At 48.7% G+C, this 16285-nt stretch overlaps 1 protein-coding gene across 3 annotated transcripts in view; it reads left to right on the forward strand.

The window, feature by feature from the left end:
- Positions 1-15995, forward strand: part of Pafah2 (platelet activating factor acetylhydrolase 2) — a 36330-nt gene extending 20335 nt beyond the window's left edge. For 2 of the 3 annotated variants that reach the window (XM_036177702.1, XM_036177703.1), the window contains exons 6-12: positions 2737-2805; positions 3437-3575; positions 5299-5412; positions 7636-7727; positions 8925-9095; positions 11947-12101; positions 13215-14221. In XM_036177702.1, coding sequence (XP_036033595.1) covers positions 2737-2805; positions 3437-3575; positions 5299-5412; positions 7636-7727; positions 8925-9095; positions 11947-12101; positions 13215-13408 — 934 coding nt within the window. In that variant the 3' untranslated portion in view covers positions 13409-14221. Of the gene's footprint in view, positions 1-2736; positions 2806-3436; positions 3576-5298; positions 5413-7635; positions 7728-8924; positions 9096-11946; positions 12102-13214; positions 14222-15682 lie in introns of those variants that run through there. The other variant, XM_036177704.1, reaches the window with a different exon arrangement.
- The last annotated feature ends 290 nt before the right edge of the window (positions 15996-16285 follow it).

A 16285-nucleotide genomic window follows, 5' to 3' on the forward strand; every position in this document is an offset into this window, starting at 1 on the left:
TGTAACAGCGGGCCAGACTTTTATGATCTTGCTCTGCTGTGTCTAGTTTCCATGATAAAGTCACCTCATGGCTTGTGGTGGCTGCTTTGCTCCAGTCATTATGTCTACATCCCAGGCAATATAAAGGAGCGCTCTGCTTTTAAAAGAAAATCTCCTGGATAGCTGTATTTAATACAGCTAACTACATCTCATTTGTCAGAGCTGTTTGGTCCATAAGCGGTCAGCTCCGTGTGGCTCTTTAAGGCTTAGAATGTGGTTGGTCAACACTGAGACATGCTTCAGGTGTGAAATATACACCAGAGTGCAAAGACTGCATGGGAGTGAAAAAATACAATAACGTTGCAATAGATTACAGTAGGTTAGATAAGGCATAAAAGTATACTAGGCTATTATAGCTTAAATAAAACATATCAGTTAATTTGCTTCTTTTTACTTTTTTGTTGTTAGTTTTGTTTTGGTTTTGATTTTTTGAGACATGGGTTCTCTGTGTAGCCCTGGCTGTCCTGGAACTTGTTTTGGAGACCAGGCTAGCTTTGAACTCACAGAGATCTGCTTGCCTCTGCCACCCAGGTACCGAGTACTAGGATTAAAGGTGTGTGCTACCACTGCCTGTTTTTGTTTGTTTGTTTGTTTGTTTTTTACTTAAAAAATGATTAAGGATTTTTTTTTTTTAGTTATGTGTGTCTGCATGTGTGCAAGTGTCCACTGGGGCTAGCAGAGGGCTCCAGATGCCTTGGAACTGGAGTGATAGGCAGTTGGAGTAGCAAGTGCTCTTAACAGCTGAGCCATCTCTTCAGTTCTATGTTTCTTCTTGTTTTGAGACAAGATCTTGAGGCAAAGACAAGACTAGCTGTGAATTCCTGATCCCACCTTCATGTCTTAAGTGATAGGATAGCAAATGTGCACTAGCATGTCTGGTCTCCCTCCCTCCCTCCCTCCCTCCTTCCCTCCCTCCCTCCCTCCCTCCCTCCTTTCTTTCCTTTCTTCCTTCCTTCCTTCCTTCCTTTTTTGGCAGTAACTCAAGTAGCACAAGCTAGCTTTATATTTACTATGTAACTAGGGATGACTTTGAATTCCTGATACTCCTGCCTCTGCCTTCCAAGTTCTGGGATTATACTTATATACTACCATAACGGGCTAAAAACCCTTTTTCTTTGTCTTTTTTTTTTTTGTTGTTGTTGTTGTTTTTGTTTTTTTTCAGTCCTGGGAATTGAACCCCATGCATGCCTTGTGCATGCTAGGCAAGTGATCTACCACCGAGCTACAGCCCCTGTCTTTTTTTTTTTTTTTTTTAATGTGTATAGGTGTTTTGCTTGCATGAATGTCTGCATATCACATGCATGCAGTGCCTGTGGAGGCTAGAAGAAGGTAGATCCCCTGTAACTAGAGTTACAAATGGTTGCAAACCACCATGTGCATGCTGGGAGTCAAACCTGAGTCCTCCAGAAGTTCAGCCAGTGTTCTTAGCTGCTGAGCCAGCTCTCCAGCCTCCCCAATGCTTCTTTTAACTTAAAAATATGACTACTTGAAAATTTTAAGTTACTTTTGATTTGTGTGTGTGTGTGTGCTTAAAATTTATTACCATCATATATAGTACTTGTGGACTCATTTGTGGAAGGCAAAAAATAACTTTGTGAAGTAAGTTTTCTCTTTCCACCTATTATGTGCATCCTGGGGATCAAATTCAGGTTGCTAGGCCAGTGAGGCAAGCACCTTTATCTGATAAGCCATTTTGCCAGCCCTTGTGTCTGGGGTTTTTTATTGTTGTTGTTTTTGGTTTGGGTTTTGTTTTTTCCGAGACAGAGTTTCTATGTGCAACAGCCCTAGCTGTCCTGGAACTGGATTCGTAGACCAGGCTGGCCTCGAACTTATAGAGTTCTGCCTGCCTCTGACTCCCAAGTGCTGGGATTAAAGGCATGTCCCACCATCACCTGACCCCTTGTGTGGTTTTAAAAAATATTTATGCTGAGCATTGTGGCACATGCTTTTAATCCCAGCACTCAGGAGGCAGAGGCAGGTGGATCTTTGTGAGTTTAAGGCCAGCCTGGTCTACATACATAGAGAGTTCCCGGCAAGCCTGGGCTATGCAGTGAGGCCCTGCACAGTGGGTTAAGTACTTGCTGTACATGCACGGCTTGAGTTTGATCCCCAAGCCCGGGTAAACTTTGCCCATGGCCACACACACACCTGTAATCCCAGTTTAGGAGTGGATGAGACAGGAGGCTCCTTAGAACTCTCTGGTCAGCTTGTCTCAGAATTGATAAATTCTGGGTTCAGTGAGAAACTCTGTCTGAAGATAATGATGATGATGATGATGATGATGATGATGATGATGGTGATGGTGATGATGATGATGATGATGATGATGATAATGAGAAGAAAGTAGGAAGTGGTTGACAAAGACACCTGACAACATGGCCTCCACATGAAGACACACACATGTGTACACACACGTTAACACACAGGAACATGTACACGCACAGATACGTTAGTGTAGTCAGAATCTAGCTGGGGTTGGGGTAGGCTGATTCAGTGGAGTGGAAAGATTGAAGATTGACTTGCAAACACACCATGGAGGACCCCAGAGCCACGGGATGAGGGCTGCACTGTCTGGGGAAGGTACTTGGAGGAAGACCGTCCATGACACCTACCTAGCCGGGCTTCTGAGGGGGCCACTAGCGGAGTGTGGGGGAAGCTGGGCCGTGTTTTTGATCTCTTCTCCCTGTGACTCTCCAGGGCGGTGTACTCAGCCTTCAGCATGGAGCTGGCCTCGCGTGGCTTTGTGGTGGCTGTGGTGGAGCACAGGTGAGAAGACACCCGGTGAACTGCAGTCAGCTGGGACCTGTGGAGAGCCAGCCATAGGCCAGTCCCCTATGTTGTTCTCTTGGTTTGTGGTGCTGAGGCACCAGACCCACACACAGGCAAGCATTCTGTCACTGAGCTACATGTGCTATTTCTAGTAACCATGCAAAACAGTTATTATACCCATCTAAAGAGTACAACATGGGGCTGGAGAGATGGTTCAGTGTTAAGAGCACTGGCTGCTCTTCCAGAGGTCCTGAGTTCAATTCCCAGCAACCACATGGTGGCTCACAACCATCTGTAATGAATGAGATCTGGTGCCCTCTTCTGGTGTGCAGACAGGACACTGCGTATATAATAAATAAATAAATCTTTAAAAAAAAAAAAAAAGGAGGCGAACACGAAAGGCTCAAAGATGTTCAACAGCTGACCGAAAGTGACCCGGCTGACTCTGGGCTCAAACCCAGGCCTGTCCCCAGGTTTTTTCTGCTCTTCTTTGCATACCCCTGATCTCCTTACGTGCCAGCCGGGCAGAGAGCCCGTGAATCATGGTTGGAAGGGAGGCGTGAGTAAAGGGGAGAAATAAGCTCACCGTTGTCTTCTGGCTTTCTCTCTGAATGCATGTGTGGTTCAGGGACCAGTCAGCTTCGACCACCTACTTCTGCAAGCAGACCCCACAAGAGAGCCAGCCCCCTGAATTGCTGGAGGAGGAGTGGATCCCCTTCCGGCGAATCAAGGAAGGGGAGAAGGAATTCCACGTTAGGAATCCCCAGGTAGGCTTGTGCCCGTTGGCATAGTCACGGTACCATGATCACAATGGTGAGGTAGATTCATGCCTGCCGGCGTGGTTAATCCCAAAGATGGGAGGAGAAAGATGGCCGATCCAAACCATCACGGCCAGATTAAAGCAAGCCGTTAACTAAAGCAAGCCTTTTCATTCCTGTACACCGGCTGCCTCCCCCAGAGGCGGGGGTCAAGAGATTCGCCTTGGATGTGAAGAAGACAAGGCTTTTGTAGCTCATGGGTAGGGGGTTTCTAATTTCTAAATTTCAAAATAGTTGGGGTTACAGGAGCAGAGCATAAGTGTAAGAAGTTAGTCCCTTCTGAAACAAAGATTTGGTTCAAGGTGGGCATACCAAGGCAGTCATAGTCATAACAAGGTGTCACAGGGGCCATTTAACCTTCTGAAGCAAAGACAAGGTTGCAGAATGATTCTAAATAACTTTTTGGAACACAGACACGATGGTCGTTTCCTGGAACAGGCAGTGTAGAACCATTTGAGGGCATAGCCCAGTCCTTGAGGAACATAGGTTTAATCACAAACAGGAATGAACCCAGCTTGTCTTTACTGTAAGATGGCTTTTAAGCCTAAGATGGAGGCAGGCTGGTTCTGCAGCATATCGTGGTTCTAGTCATCTTTCCATCTCTCCTGCAAAATACCTGAAATAATCACCTGACACGAGAGCAGCAATTTTAGTTCTCAGTTCTGGAGATGGCAGCCAAGGTCAGGTGGACCTATTGCTTTGGGCCTCCGGTGAGGGTCCCATATGGCAGGGGAGGCGGGGTAGGATAGTGGTATCCCACCACCCCTTTTCAGGGCAGGTCTTCAATGACTTAAAGACCTCCCACTGGGGCCCAGCTTCTAAAGACTCCACCTTCCAATAGCATCCCCATAGGGACCAGGCCATTCACGTGGACCTTCAGTCAACCACAAGCAACTTTTAGCCAACATTCTCTCTCAAAAGCCTTGCCATAGTGGGTGGAGTTCACCACGTCTGTGGGAATGAGTAAAGTATGAATCACAGGGCTCTCGAGGTTGACAGAGAGCCTGCTTAGGTGGTTGGGGAGCTGATGGCTCCCGTGGGTAAGAGGTAGAGAGTTAAACCTCTGGAACTTGCTCTCAGAGGGGACAGGTGCATCCCTGTCTCTGCCTGACTCCTGACTCCCGTCTGCAGGCTAGCTTTCTTTCTCAGAGGTTGCCAGCCCTGACTGCTGATAGTTAACCATCAGCAGAGCACTAGGCTCTGGGTGTTGTTCCCTGGTCCTCCATCCCAGAGCCAAGCTCAAGTTTGAAAATTTCTGATAAAGGATTCCTAGCCTGCAGAGAAGAGGCAAAAGGAAAATTCCCACCAAAAACTCCATTGTGTGGTTGTTGGGAGTAGGGCAGGGTACGGGCAGTCCTTAAAAAGTCAGGTTAATGGGAGAAGGGGTGGCAGACAAAAAAACAGACTGCTGTAAGTGGGTTTGAGAATACGAACACTCACAGTCCCCTCTGTTGGCAAATGATCGTAAGAACATCGTCTGATATGGCCATTCTGATGGCCCTGCCGGTGGGCCTGCTCTCGATGCTGTCGGACATGCCTGTGTGAGCTGCAAGGGGCCTGCAGGGTTTGCTGAGATGCAGTGGGCAGACTCCCACTCCTGCTGAGTTCTGTCTGGGGCTGAGGTACTCCCTGTGGGGTTGTGGGATGCTCCAGCAGACTGGCTGTGTTTCAGGTGCACCAGCGAGTGAGAGAGTGTGTGCGGGTGCTTCGGATCCTGCAGGATGCCTCGGCTGGGAAGACTGTCCTCAATGTCTTTCCTGGTGGATTGGACCTGATGACCTTGAAGGTATGGCAGCAGTTGGGATGACCCAGAGCTACACATTCCTCACAGTCTTGCGGGCTCATACAGCCACCAGGAGCAATGAATGACTTCAGGCTGCCATAATGGGATCCAGGGTCTCAGATCTGTCAGCTCTGCACTTTAAATCCCTTCTGTAGGCTCAGTTTCCCTCTGCGTGTGTGGCCTTCATTCTCACCAGATTCCCAGCAAGAAAGGCAGTTGCTAGAAACGCAGGCCTGTGCCTGAACAGCCCTGGAATCCATACATTGGGCCAGCAGAGGGGCATGGGTGTATGCTGCATACTTAGACCAACAGAAGGGTGTGGACAGGGAAGTATCTGAGAGCTTTTGTAGATGTCCTTGGAAGTTAGACTTTTAAATATATATATATATTGATTTTTATTATTTAAATTCTGTGTTAGTGTGTGTATCTGCATGTGGGTGTGTACACAGAAGTACGGTGCCTGCAGAGGCCAGAGGTATGGATTCCCCTCAGCTGGAGTCACAGGCAGTTGTGAGGAGCCTGACTTGGGTGCTGGGAATCGAATCCAGGTCCTCTGCAAGAGCAGCCAGTGCTCTTAACCAAACTTCCAGATTTGGAAGTTAGACTTTTGCTCATGCTGTTAGCGAGGACTCAGTCACATGGAACTGCAAAGAAATGGTCTTGCTGTGTGTCTGGGGACAGATTTAGTGAGCAGCCAGCTGTCTGTTTCCAAGTGATGTTAAGAGTAGCCATTGGGAAGGACAGAGCAACCCTCTCTACTAATACTGCTCCACAGAGACACTCAGGAGGAGCGTCTGTGGGGAGAGGGACGCGTGCACACTCCTGTTCACTTGTCTGTTCCGTGGCAGCTCTGCCAGGACACTGAAGAAACTGTCACCGGCTGGGAGCAGGAAGCAGGCAGCTGGTGGAAAGGAAACAGGGTGGGAGACGTCTCTACAAACCTGATTTCGGAGGCTTATGAATAGTCACTTACGTTTTAAAACCTAAAGCGCCCATCCCCTGGGTGCTTCTCTCAGCCAAGAAGGAGGATGGATGCCCACCCGGGCTAGACGTTGAGGAGAGCAGGGCTTCTGAACAGAGTGTGGTACACGAAGCCTGGGGAGACTTCCCTAGCCCCTTAGCAGGCATGGCGGTGGCTTTTTATAGAACCATACCCTGAAGGCTTCTGGGAACAACCCGAAATAGACACTTATGGAGCCGTCAGAGCACACCAACCCTCCCTGGGCCGTGGATAAAATCAGGACAGACACACAGAGGAAGAGGACCTGACTTGCTTTCTGCACAAGCGATCCTCACTCCAGAGCAAAATGGAGCCAGCGACAGTGTGCTGCGCTCCCCTCTGTGTGCTCTGCGGTGACCTCGAGGAACTTGTGAGGCAGGAACTGGGGACCAGCGGTTCTCAACCTTCCTAACACTATGACCCTTGAATCCAGTTCCTCGTGTTGTGCTGACCCCCAGCCATAAAATGATTTCATTGCTACTTCATAACTGTAGTTTTGCTACTGTTACGGATTGTGATGTAAATATTTTTGGAGATAGAAGTTTGTCAAAATGGTCCCAACCCACCGGTTGAGAACTGCTGCTGTGGAGGATGAAGGAGGCTGCTTCTCAGCATGCTTTCATGCTGGTGGAGGCCTGGCAACTTCTGTCTATTTGGGTGCCCACAGACATTGGAATGCCTCCCCTCAGCAGATAGTAGTGTTAGCAGGGGGATTCCAAAAGTCTAGATGAACCAGTGTGGTGGCGCATGCCTTTAATCCCAGCACTTGGAGGCAGAGGGAGAGGGATCTCTGTGAGTTCGAGGCCAGGCTAGTGAGAAATATATAGTAAGACCCTGTCTCAAAATAAAAACAGAAAGTCCAGATGAAAAGCACAGTCCCCTGAAGGTTGTTCACGCCAAAGACCAGCTCTCCAGGTAACAGAAAGTTCTCTTCTTCTCTTTGCTGTGCTGGGTATTAAACCCTCAGGCTCTTTTGTGCCACATGCTCTGTGCCCCTGAGCAACGCCCCAGATACTCGTTTTTGTTTTTGTTTGTTTTTTTGTGACAGTGTCTCACTGTATAGCCCGGGCTGGGCCTGAACTCGCCATCATTCTGTCTCAGAAGTAAGCTGGGATCACAGCAGCATGCCATCCTGCTCCGGCCAGTTTTGGTTGGCGTTGTACTGCACTTCGCTGGCTTACAGCTCTTCTCTGTGACCGCTTGGCTAAGTCCTCTGTCTTCCTCAGGGCAGCATTGACAGGAGCCGGGTGGCGGTGATGGGTCACTCGTTTGGAGGAGCTACCGCTGTTCTTGCTCTGGCCCAGGAAGTCCAGTTCCGGTGAGTACCGGTGATGCTTTGTCATCAAGCTTCACACACCATTCATTCATTCACTCACTCACTCATTCACTCATCATTCATTCAGCAGAGATGTGTTATACAAGGGTCGTGGTCTGGTCACTGTTTGATGTGCTGGGGATTCAGTGATCAGCAAAACAAGGTCTGACTTGAGAGATTATGTTGTTGGGGGAGGAAAGCAACTAGCAAATTCTTAGCACTTCAGTACAAACAGGCCAAGAGATGTGATGTATATGCTTGTATCTCTGCCCTGGAGGCTGAGGCAGGAGGATCACAGAGTTCAAGGCAAGTGTAAACAAGACCCTGTCTTAAAAAAATAAAATAAAATGAGAACACCATTAAAGGATTTTAAGCAGCGCACAATCAATCTTTGATTTTAAAAAGCTTCCTGGCTGCCATGTGATGTAGCAGACCAGCCTGAATGGATGCGATCCGGGTCAGAGCAGAACTGGAAAAGGATGAGTTTGTATGAGAGAAGTAGAGGATGGGGAACAGGGAAGGAGTCAGATGCACTTGAGTGGTCCAGCCTTAGTGACGTACAGGAGCAGGGAAAGGGAAGCAGAAGCTTTCTGGTTACAGCTGTCATTACAGTGGACAGTGACCGTCCCCTGCTGAAACGGAGAAGATGGAGTGGGTATGCCTCTGACTCATGGTGCCACAGTTTTGCCCTTGGTACCAGGGAAGTTTGTAGGGTTCTCTGTCACATGGGCTCTGGGCTCATGTAGCAGCTGTGCATCAGAGCTCTGAGCTGGGGTTCCGATACCTTCAAAGTCTCTCGCTCTCTGCTGCTGTCCTGGGAGCTCCTAGAAATGTATTTCTCATGGATCTCTGCATCCAGAAGGCTAAGGCCGCAGCAGCCACTCCGTGAATATTGGATGAATTGAGTGATTAAATGAATGAGGTGACATTCTGCAGAACTGGAATGCATCACCTGAGGGTAGATCCAGAGAAGGAAATTTGACCTTTGCTCTGAGGGAGTATAAATTCCAAAAGACTCTTTGGGGACAAGTAAAGGGACTCTATGTAAGATCAGAGTAGGAGGGTGTGGGTCCTAGTACCCACTTCCTGGCTTTCTGAGTCCTCAGCCCATTGGAGAGAAGAGTCCATTTGATGCCCTCCACCCTAAGTATTCTTGCCTGGGTTCCTTAGTGGCTGCTCCAAATGTCTGCTTTATCCCAGGTGTGCTGTGGCCCTGGATGCTTGGATGTTCCCTCTGGAACATGACTTTTACCCCAAGGCCCGGGGTCCTGTGTTCTTTATCAATGCTGAGAAATTCCAGACAGTGGAGAGCGTCAACCTGATGAAGAAGATATGTGCCCAGCACGAACAGTCCAGGATTGTGACTCTCCTGTAAGTATGCCCCAAAGCACGACCCCAGTGTCCTGTTCATCTTTTAGTCAGCTGGGACTCCCTTCATTTCTTTTAGGTTATCCAGAACTTTCTGTATATTCACAGAACATCTGAACATTGCCAGAATCCCTATGTCATAATCCCTCTAGGGTCTCATATGTCTCTCCTCTCTGCTTCGCCCCATCCACAGAGATTTCTTCGACAGTTTATGCAGCTGCACAGTAGGATTTACTTAGTAATTTCTGAAAAATGGGTGTGTTGGATCTGGGTGGATTCCAGACCTCCTTAGCCTTCTATGGGATTTTTACTGGTTTTTTTTTGAAGATTATGGCTAGAATAAGTGGGGTTGTAGAATTTCCGTGGATATCCAGTTCACGGAGGTTATCCTAACATGGGCCTTCTTCTAAAAGTCGTTCCTGCAAGCTGAGCCTGTTGATGTGTGCTTGTAATCCCAGCAGGTGGGAAGCTGAGGTAGGGGGATGGAAAGTTCAAGGCCAACCTGTGTATCAACAGGAAGACCCAGCTGGCCACATGATATGTACCTTGGCAATCATCTAGGCAGTTGATCATCTGCTGTGCCAAGCCCCCGAGTGGTGGCTTTGGTGGCTTCCTCTCCTGCCCATCCTGGCCCAGCCCCTCTTTTGTTTTGACTTCATAGCGTTGAGGCACAGGACTGCAGGAATGTCTCCCCAGGCCAGTCAGACTTGGTCACTTGTGATCTGTAGGGAAGGGAGAGGGCTCACAAAGGAGACTGAACTACAGGCGATATAATTTAAAAAAAAAAAAAATTATAGCTGGATGTGGTGGTACAAACCTTTAATCCCAGACTCAGGAGGCAGAGGCAGGTGGGTCTCCACAAGTTCAAGACCAGCCTAGTCTACATAGTGAGTTCTGGGATAGCCAGAGCTACATAGTGAGACCCTGTCTCAACACACCCCTAGTTTTTTTAGATTAATTAATTGTATTATTTTATGTGTATGAGTGATTTCCTGCATTTGTATGTCTGGTGCCCATGGAGGCCAGAAGGGGGTGTTGGATTCTTAGACATCCAGTTACAGACTGCTGTGAGCCACCGTGTGGGTGCTGGAAGTCAAACCTGTGTCTCTGTAAGGACAAGTGCTTTTAAGCACTGAGCATCTCTCCAGCCCCAGTATATTATTTTTAAAAATCTAGCGCTGGATACTCAAGAATCCAGTGTATTTTCTTACCATACATACTTTTTTTCATGTGCCTTAAATAATACATTTTTTTAAAAAACCAGTTTGGGGCTGGCAAAGTGGCCCAGCAGGTAAAGGCACCCCACCGGGAAGCCTGTCACAGGGTATCCACACAGTGGGAGGAGAGAACTGATTCTCGCAGGTTATCCTCTGACTTCCAACCATGTACCATGCACACACACATACTCTTTCACACACACAGATACACACTCACAGACACACACTACATGCACTCACATACAAATAAATAACTGAATATAATTTTTTAAAATGTGTTTTTCCACATACTAGACAGGTATTTCAGCATTTAGATTTTCCATACCATATTCATTTGAATTATGAGTAATTTATCAATGGGAGTCCAGTGAGGATTTCACCTGTGAATTAAATGTGTGTACAGGGCTGAGGAGTAGTGCAGTAGCACAGTCTTTGCCAAGCATGTGCAAGACCCTGGGTCAGTCTTCACTACCACAAGTAGATGAATGAATGGGTGAATGAATGAATGGATGGATGGATGGATGGATGGATGGATGGATGGATGGATGGATGGATGGGTGGGTGGATGGATGGATGGGTGGGTGGGTGGACGGATGGATGATGGATGGATGGATGGATGGATGGGTGGGTGGGTGGATGGATAGATGGGTGGGTGGATGGGTGGATGGATGATGGATGGGTGGATGGATGATGGATGGGTGGAAGGATGGGTAGATGGATGGATGAGTGGGTGGGTGGGTGGATGGATGGGTGGGTGGATGGATGGGGGATGGACAGATGCATTGACAACCAACGGGCTTAATCTACAACCCATTTTTCCGTGCCCCCTCTACTGTGATTATTTAACTAAAAGCAAGTGTTTCCTCTTCCTGTTGACTATATGGCACAGTTCTGGCAGTGAGGTTAAGTGTTTCATGGGCCTGGGCATTACTGGATAAAAGCTGTGACGTATAAGGAACAGCAGATGCTGGGAACCTTACCTCCCTCTCCCAGCTCCCCTCTACCAAGTTCACCCTCATGTTGGGGATCAGCCCCAACCTGTCGAAGGGTTCTTGAATGGAGGAGTGAGGAGTTGAGAAATATTAGGAAGAAATATGGACAAAGAAAAAGACAGAGACACGGAATAGTTCGGGACGGTCCCAGGTCAATACCCAGTTGCCTGAGTTTATTCATGATGGACTTTTTATACATCAGCAAGGGGAGGGGCAAAAGACCTCCCCCTTTCAAGGTTGAGGTATAAAGTATCAAGTGTAGACCCTTCAAAACACCTGGTAACCATGCCTTTGGCCAAATCATCCTGTTATGCAGCCTTGCTGGGCAAAGCAAGCTCAGACTGTCTGACCTTGAGTAAAGCCTAACTAGGGAGCCTCTGTGGGCCCCTACCCCTTCCTTCCTGGTATTGTCAGGCATGGTGATCTAAATGTTGAGTCAGATGCAGCCAGGCACACCTTGGTTCAAATCCTAGCTCTGTCCAATGTCTCCTCTTTCCTCCTCAGACTCTATCACATGGCAAAGTGCTTCTCCGACAAGGTTGCTGGGAGAGTTACACAGGACACACAGGCAGCACCTGGCACACAGCAGGCACACCTGTGTGCCTAACCTCCACCCTCCCACCGGCTCTTTCTCTTTCTCTCTAGCGGAGCTGTTCATCGGAGTCAAACTGACTTTGCTTTTGTGACTGGCAACCTGATCGCTAAATTCTTTTCCAATCACTCCCGTGGGACCTTGGACCCTTATGAAGGTCAGGAGATTATGGTGCGGGCCATATTGGCGTTCCTGCAGAAGCACCTTGGTAAGGAGACAGCTGGGGCTTGTGGAGCACATGTGGGGTCCCTTGGTCCCCTGCAGCACCCTGTTCTGTCCTGACATGACAAGGACCCAGGAGATCCATGGCAAACAGAAGCCTGACCAAGGAGTGATGCATTGCATGACAGAAAGTCGTTTACTGAAGGTCTGCCCATCTAGGCCCTGACTTCCTACAGAATGGCCTTGGCCTGGTCACCTCGCCTCTCTGGTGACAGCACATGTGCCTCTCTTTACTCCACCATCTTGATCCCCAAAATTACCATCACTTGTGCATTCTGATGGACAAGCAAGCTGGCTTTTCCACTGGGAATTTGGATTGTCTAGGGGCTAGGGAGATGGCTCTGTGGTAAATGGTACTTGTGGCATAAGCCCAGTGACCTGAGTTCAGTCCCTGGAACCCACATCCAGTTAGAAGGAGAGAACTGACTCCACAGGGTTGTCTTCTGACTGCACACACTCACACACACACAAAAAAATACTGCAAAAGGAGTTGACAGTCAAATCAAACTTTTTTGGATCTCAAAGACTAGAATTTTAGTTTACCTCAAGGGGCAAAAAAGTGAGCTGGGAGGTGGTGGCACACACCTTTAATCCCAGCAATTGGGAGGCAGAGGCAGGTGGAATTCTAGGACAGCCAGGGCTATACAAGGAAACCCTATCTCAAAGGACAAAAGAAAACAACTCAAAAAGAAAAAGAAGAAAAGGGAAAAAACTGGAAGTTTGTTTATGAGGTATACCTGGGCCCAGTGGGCCACTGTCAAGGGAGCCGAGGTCATCTGCAGGCGGGCGTGTTTTTTCTCTGCCTCTCAGGCTCAGTGTGTGCCTTCCTGTTTCCTTGTCTTCACCAGCCTCTCACTTTCTTCTGTGCTCTTCTCTGCCCTGAGTGGTGTCTGTCCTTCCTCAGAACTGGCTGCTTAGTTTATGCCACTGGCGCCTGTCTCTCCCTCCCTCTCTCTCTGTCTCTGTCTCTCCTGGGTTCACAGCTTTCCTCTTCAGCTCCCACTGCTCACAGCTGTGTTTGGGGGGCGGTAAACTTTGGGGGTAGTGACTTCATTTTATTTGCTTATATTTATTTACTATGATTTTTTCTTAACACCAGATCCCAAGAGAGGGACTTGTTTCTGTCGCTTTATCTTTGCCTGCCAAAACACAGTGTGGGTCACTGTCCAGCCCAGCCTGGAGCTTTCACAATCCTATGTCAGCATGGACAGGAAGCACCAGGAACCTCAGGAAGCTGACCTCTCACAAGTCACTTTCATCAGGAGGCAACCAGGCTTGCCTGGACCAACTTAACAGCAAGATCTGATACCTTACCCCACCACACACACACACACACACACACACACACACACACACACACACACACACACACTTGCCTGTACCATTAAGGTTTGAACTGTAATCTAACAGCAAGATCTGAGATAATATATCACACACACACACACACACACACACACACACACACACACACACACACAGTTGCTGTGTCCCAAGAGCTCCAGAGAAGCCTGATGTAGCACGTGGCGGCTCTTTGGATATTTGTGGTCACCTCTAATGTCTTCTGTTCATTAAGCTAATGGCCATGGGACCTGCAGTAGTTCCCTGTTCAATTCCCCCATGCAGTCTATTATGGCCTTCCCTTGGGTACAATTTGTAAGGGCCTCTATTAAAGAGAGGTGCCCTGACTGGAACACGCTACACTAGACGTGGTCTGGCCAGTACCTGGCCCAGCAGGACTCTCCCCTCTGTGCTCTAGACATGGGTCTTCCCCTGGATAGCCTGGATACATTTGTGTTTCCCACAATGTATGCAACCCGATTGTGCTTATGTTTAAAATATGCCGGTCCTATTAAGAACGCATTGCTGCTTTGAGCCAGATTTGTATTTTTGTTTGTATTTGCTCATTTCGCCTTACAAATTATGAGCAAAGAACTACTCCAACCCGAGTTACTTGGGGGGGGCGGGGCTTACAGAGACATGCCTTTTCTCCTGGTCCCTGCTCCCTGGTCCTCAGCCCACACCTCCTGTTTCCCCAGGCACATGTCATTATAGGAGCCCAAGATTAAAGATGCCAGGCATGCAGGAGTGAGGGTGGTACACACATTTAATCCCAGCACTCGGGGGGGGGGGGGGGGGCAGGTGGATCTCCATGAGTTTGAGGCCAGCCTGGTCTACAGAGTGAGTTCTAGGTCACTAGGACTACATAGTAAGACTCTGTCTCAAAGAAAAAAGTTGAAGGTGACAGGGAGTCCACAATGTTGTGACAAGCTCCCTTTAGTAGCAGAGACAGTCAAAGGGAGAGGCCAGGACGAGGTGGAAGGATGGAGTCTTGACTGGAGGAAGATTGCTGAGGATTCAGTCTGCTTATGCCAAGGGCACTGATGTCACCAGTACTTGTCATACTCAGTACTCTAGATTCATTATCTATCACATTTGATTCTGGAGATGGTCCTTTCTAGTAGTTTTTTTTTTTAATTTATTAGCTTCATTTTTTTCAGATGAATACACACACACACACACACACATATAGCTTAGAAAATGTCAGCAATCTGTGATTTGTTGAAGGTTTTCTGGTTCTGGTGGCAATGTCTGTGTGCAGCCCGTGCCCCTTTGTTGGTGTGCCGAGGTGTTGTGATATACAGCTGTGTCCTTGACCGCAGGCAGGCACACAGTGGCTGCCTAGGAGGACCCAGGGGATAGAGCTGACCGAAAGGAAGGGAGCCAGGAAGTGGCCGCTTCTGGCTTTGGAATGATGAAGAGGGGCCATGGGAGGGAAGGGCCAGGGGTCTTCTAAGTCAGAAGGCCTGGTAGTGTGGGTAGTTCCCACACATCCTGAGCTCAAGATGGGGAGGTGGAGAAGTGGCCGAAGTCAGAAGCAGCAGCCATAGGTTTGCTGAAGCGGGTTGGGAGCTGACTCCTCAGTCTGGGACGAGCCTGCAGTAGGTTCGAGGCAGGAGAATGGCCTGGTTGGACAGGCTTACAGTCTGATTACGTGTAGAGGATGCTTGAGGCGGAGAGTTGAGAACCAAGAGTGTGGCTAGCATGGAGGCTCTGGTGGTAACCCAGGTGAGGAGAGAGAAAGCAGAGTCTGAGTGAAGACGCTGTATCCTCACTAACTGGCTTCACAGAGAAAGGAAGCTTCCAGTGCCTTGTCACCACGGAACTGAAATGGGCCAGAGGTGGATCAGCAGCCTCTCAGCTCCTAACGCGCCAGAGCACAGCAATGCTGCCTTCCCAGTGAGAGCTACCCACGCCTCCTCTTCCTCCTCTGCCCCTCCCCTGCCCTCCTGGAAGATCACACACCTCCTCTTCCTCCCCACACCAGCACCTCTTCCCTCGGTCTGTCTCTTGCTCAAATGGAAGCCACATGCTTCCACAGCCTCTCCAGGCCTGCCTGGGTAGACCAGCTGCCCTGACTCCTGGGTCTCCCTCCTAGGCTGCCTGGGAGGCTGTCATATCTAGCCCTATTGGTGCCCCAGGTGCCCCTCTGTCTAGGATGCCCCTCTGGAAGCGGACCTGGCTCTACAGGGGTCTGCCTAACCCTCCTTCCTGTTTGCACCCATTCAGACCTGAAGGAAGACTATGATCAGTGGAGCAGCTTCGTCGAGGGCATCGGGCCGGCGCTCATCCGAGGAGCCCCACACCATCTGTCCAGCCTGTAGGCACAACCGGCCATGTGTAGGTCACTTGAGCTACATGTCCACGTAGGAGCTGCCCAAGGATACTTGTAACCTAGTGGTGGGATCCTTTTTCTCAGATTGAGGGTATATAATCAGAGTGCTGATTGGGCAGCTGGGCCCTTTGCTCTTGGAATCGTTGATCTTAAAACATACCTCAGAGCAGAATGCAGACCACTGGCTGATTGGGAAGCTGAATTGTTTGTAGGGTTTTTTTTTTTTTTTTTTTTTTTTTTAATTCAAGACTCATATCCCAGACTGGCTTTGAACTTCCTACGTGAGGAAGGTCTTTCTTCTGAGTGACAGACATTGCCACTATGACTGGTCTTTGTTGAGTGCTGGGGATCAAACCTGACTTAGATTAATCACTATGAAGTACTTAGGTGCTGAGGACCTGTTCCTGATGACAGGAGTCCCCACCTGTCCAGGTCCTGTGAGCTTTAAATAAGAACAATGTCTACTTGCTTAGGCCATTTCCATGTTCCAGCCATGC

Source organism: Onychomys torridus, chromosome 2 (assembly GCF_903995425.1).
Source record: "Onychomys torridus chromosome 2, mOncTor1.1, whole genome shotgun sequence".
Lineage (NCBI taxonomy): Eukaryota > Metazoa > Chordata > Mammalia > Rodentia > Cricetidae > Onychomys > Onychomys torridus.